Here is a 3,025-nt window from a genome sequence, read left to right on the forward strand (position 1 = left end):
GGGGAGGAGGGGGAAACCCACTCGGTGGACAGGATCTCAACCACTGGATCACCAGGGAAGTCCTGTGAATGTTCTTGAAGAGCGGTCAGGGGCGTCCCCCTGCACTGAATTTGGGGTGAGCAGCTGCTCTCAGCTTCCTTTTCATCTCAAGCTGTCTTGCTAGGGCCTGGCAGTGAGGACCCTCAGGATGAGCCCCACTATCAACGAGCCCACTGCCACCCCCAGAGCAGCCCCCCGGCGGAGAGCCAGCTGCTTGGCTGACAGCCGGCCGGCAGGGGTGGGTAGGGCGTGGACTGCTTCTGGAGTCCTGAGGAGGTCCGGGTGGCCCCCGGGCCTCGAGTAGGTCATCAGGATCACGCCAGGGGAGCTGCCTGTGGCCACTGCAAGACAAACAGAAGCCGGCTCAGCCCTGGGTGGGGGGCTGTGGAGCCACAGGATTGACCCCCTGCCTCACAGCTGGAAACACGTGGGACAGCATCCTGTAGACCTGATGTGCAGACAAGGCTGAGATCAGATGGGGTCAGGCGACGTGGAGGTGCGTATCCTTCACCAGCGACCTCAGCATGTGACATGCTCTGTCACGCTGCCTCCCCCATTCTCTGGCAACAGTGAAGCCCCCAAAGCCTGTGCCGGCTCCCCATGCCCACCCCAATCAAGGCACAGCCCAGGATGAACAAGGTGAGGCTGCAGAGATAACCAGGCTATGGTCTGTGGACACACAGCCCTGGGCTCAGGCCAGAGGCGGGGCAGCAGAGCTCCGGTCTGACAGAGTGTGGAGGGGTGGACGGGAAGGGCCCCCCACACTGGTTATCAAGCCAGGATGACCTGCCCGACCCTTGGCTGCAGGCCTCCTGCCCACATTGGAGCTGGGTGGTGACAATGCGCCCTGAGATCAGATGGTTGGTGCTCAGACCTCGTCCCCTAATTTAGCAGCTAGCTGCAGGACAACAGGGAGGAGATCCAAGCACCCAACCCACACCCTCGTCTGATGACAGGACCAAGGGTCATAGCCTCCCAGGCCAGGACAGACAGGGCCTGCTTCCCGGGACATCAGTGTCCCTTCCTGGTGTCAGAACAGATGTCACTGTCACATTGAGGAAGAGAAGCAGCCTGGGTGCTTGTGGTTCCTGGCCACCCAAGCACACAGGGAAGTGTTACCTGAAGACACGACCGCTTTCTCAGGCCCGGGCCTGGGTCCGAGGGCCATGCTGTCAGTGCTCCCCAATGGCGGCAGTCCTGCATGTTTCTGCGCCTGAAGGAGAGAGAGTCGCCAGGTCAGCCTGCCAGCTGCCCATCCACCCGGCCTCAGCTGAGCCCTGCAGGCTGAGCAGGATACACACGGTCACACACAGCCACACCTCGGGGCCTCCAGACCACTGCAATAAGGCGAATAATGCAGGCAGAGGGCTTTTCTGGGTTCCTGGTGCACATAAAAGTAATGTTTGCATAACACTGAAGTCTGCTAAGTGTGCAAGACACCTTGTCCATACCGCAGTTTAAATGATACTTCCTGGCTGGAAAATACCATCACCTGAGCCTTAAGCAGGTCATATTTTTGCGATGGTGACATCAGAATTCAGTGATCACCCCTCACCATAAATGAGAAGATTTGAAATATGATGAGAATTATGAGCAAAGTGTGACCCAGAGACACAAAGCAAACAAATGCTGTTGTGAAGGTGGTGCCTGCCGACTGCCTGCCTTGCTCAACGTAGGGTAGCACCAGATCTTCAGCCTGCAGAAACCACAATGCCCAAAGTGCGGTGAGGCCAGACCTGCCATGGCCATGGTCTGGGAAACTAAGTGGCGCTCTTTTAGATATGAGTTGATCCATTGTCTCAGATGCCAGGAGGACTGGATCCTCATACAAAGGCGGACCCACACCCTCTGGGTTTCAGGGTCTGAGCCATAGAAGCAAACGCCAGGCTGCCTGTTTCAGAAGTGCTCCCAAGAGGACAGCAGACAGGGTGCTGTAGGTACCTTTTCCAAGGTCACAGCTCACCCTCGGGGTCATCGGGAGCCCTCTGCTTGAGTTTGAACGGGGTGGGGGTGGGGGGTGCTGAGGATGGTGTCTGGCATGGTTTCTCTGGTAACGGGAAGGGCACTCACCTCCTCTGCAGCCCGCTTCCAGTCCATCCGGGCCGTGTAAGTGACGAAGGCAGCGGTGGCCAGCATGACACAGACCAGCATGCCCAGCCAGAGGCCTGCAGGATACGGGGGCGAGTGAGGGCATCGACGATCACTAGGCCTTCCCCCCTCCCCCCACACCACGTACCCATGATCCCCATCCCGACCAGGAAGGTCAGCACAACACCCAGTGGGAGGCCGATGGCGTAGTACATGACGGCATTCACCACGGCCCCGAAGGCCTGCCTGCCGGTCCCACGCAGGACCCCAGCGTAGAGACACTGCAGAAGGCAGAAGGGCTGGGGGTTGGTGATGCTGAGGCGACGGTGGGTCTTAGCAGTGGGGCTTCCTCAGGAATCTACAGGCCTCAGCCTTGTTTAAATCCACAACATGGGCTAGGAGGGGCCCTCGTCCCCCTTCCTTCATGGAGGGACCTGCCCAGGGTCACACAAGGCTGCTGTGTTTCAGATACAGGGGGAGGGGTGGACTGGGAGTTTGGGGTGAGCGGATGCAGACTATTACATACATGATGGATAAACAAGGTCCGAATATAGAGCACAGGGAACTGCGTTCAATATGCTATGATAAACCACTATGGAAAGAATATTTTTTAAAATGTACACCAACTCAACGGACATGAACTTGGGCAAACTCTGGGAGATAGTGAGGGGCAGGGAGGCCTGGCTGCAGTCCATGTGGTAGAAAAGAGTCAGACACGAATTAGCAACTGAACAACAATACATATATGTATAACTGAATCACTTTGCTATACAGTAGAAATTAACACATTATAAATCAACTATTCTACAATGAAAAAAAGAACATTAGTACTTTGGCCACCTCATGTGAAGAGTTGACTCATTGGAAAAGACTCTGATGCTGGAAGGGATTGCGGGCA

General features: G+C 56.5%; 1 protein-coding gene across 4 annotated transcripts in view; it reads right to left on the minus strand.

The window, feature by feature from the left end:
* Window positions 1-6: 6 nt before the first annotated feature.
* Window positions 7-3,025, minus strand: part of SLC47A2 (solute carrier family 47 (multidrug and toxin extrusion), member 2) — a 17,951-nt gene continuing 14,932 nt past the window's right edge. For 3 of the 4 annotated variants that reach the window (XM_010842923.1, XM_010842924.1, XM_010842922.1), the window contains 4 exons: window positions 2,276-2,408; window positions 2,110-2,204; window positions 1,159-1,252; window positions 7-380 (listed from right to left, as the gene is read on the minus strand). In XM_010842923.1, the coding sequence (XP_010841225.1) occupies window positions 160-380; window positions 1,159-1,252; window positions 2,110-2,204; window positions 2,276-2,408 (543 nt within the window). In that variant the 3' untranslated portion in view covers window positions 7-159. The remainder of the gene's footprint in view (window positions 381-1,158; window positions 1,253-2,109; window positions 2,205-2,275; window positions 2,409-3,025) is intronic. The other variant, XM_010842927.1, reaches the window with a different exon arrangement.

Source organism: Bison bison, unplaced genomic scaffold, assembly GCF_000754665.1.
Source record: "Bison bison bison isolate TAMUID 2011002044 unplaced genomic scaffold, Bison_UMD1.0 scf7180017864180, whole genome shotgun sequence".
Lineage (NCBI taxonomy): Eukaryota > Metazoa > Chordata > Mammalia > Artiodactyla > Bovidae > Bison > Bison bison.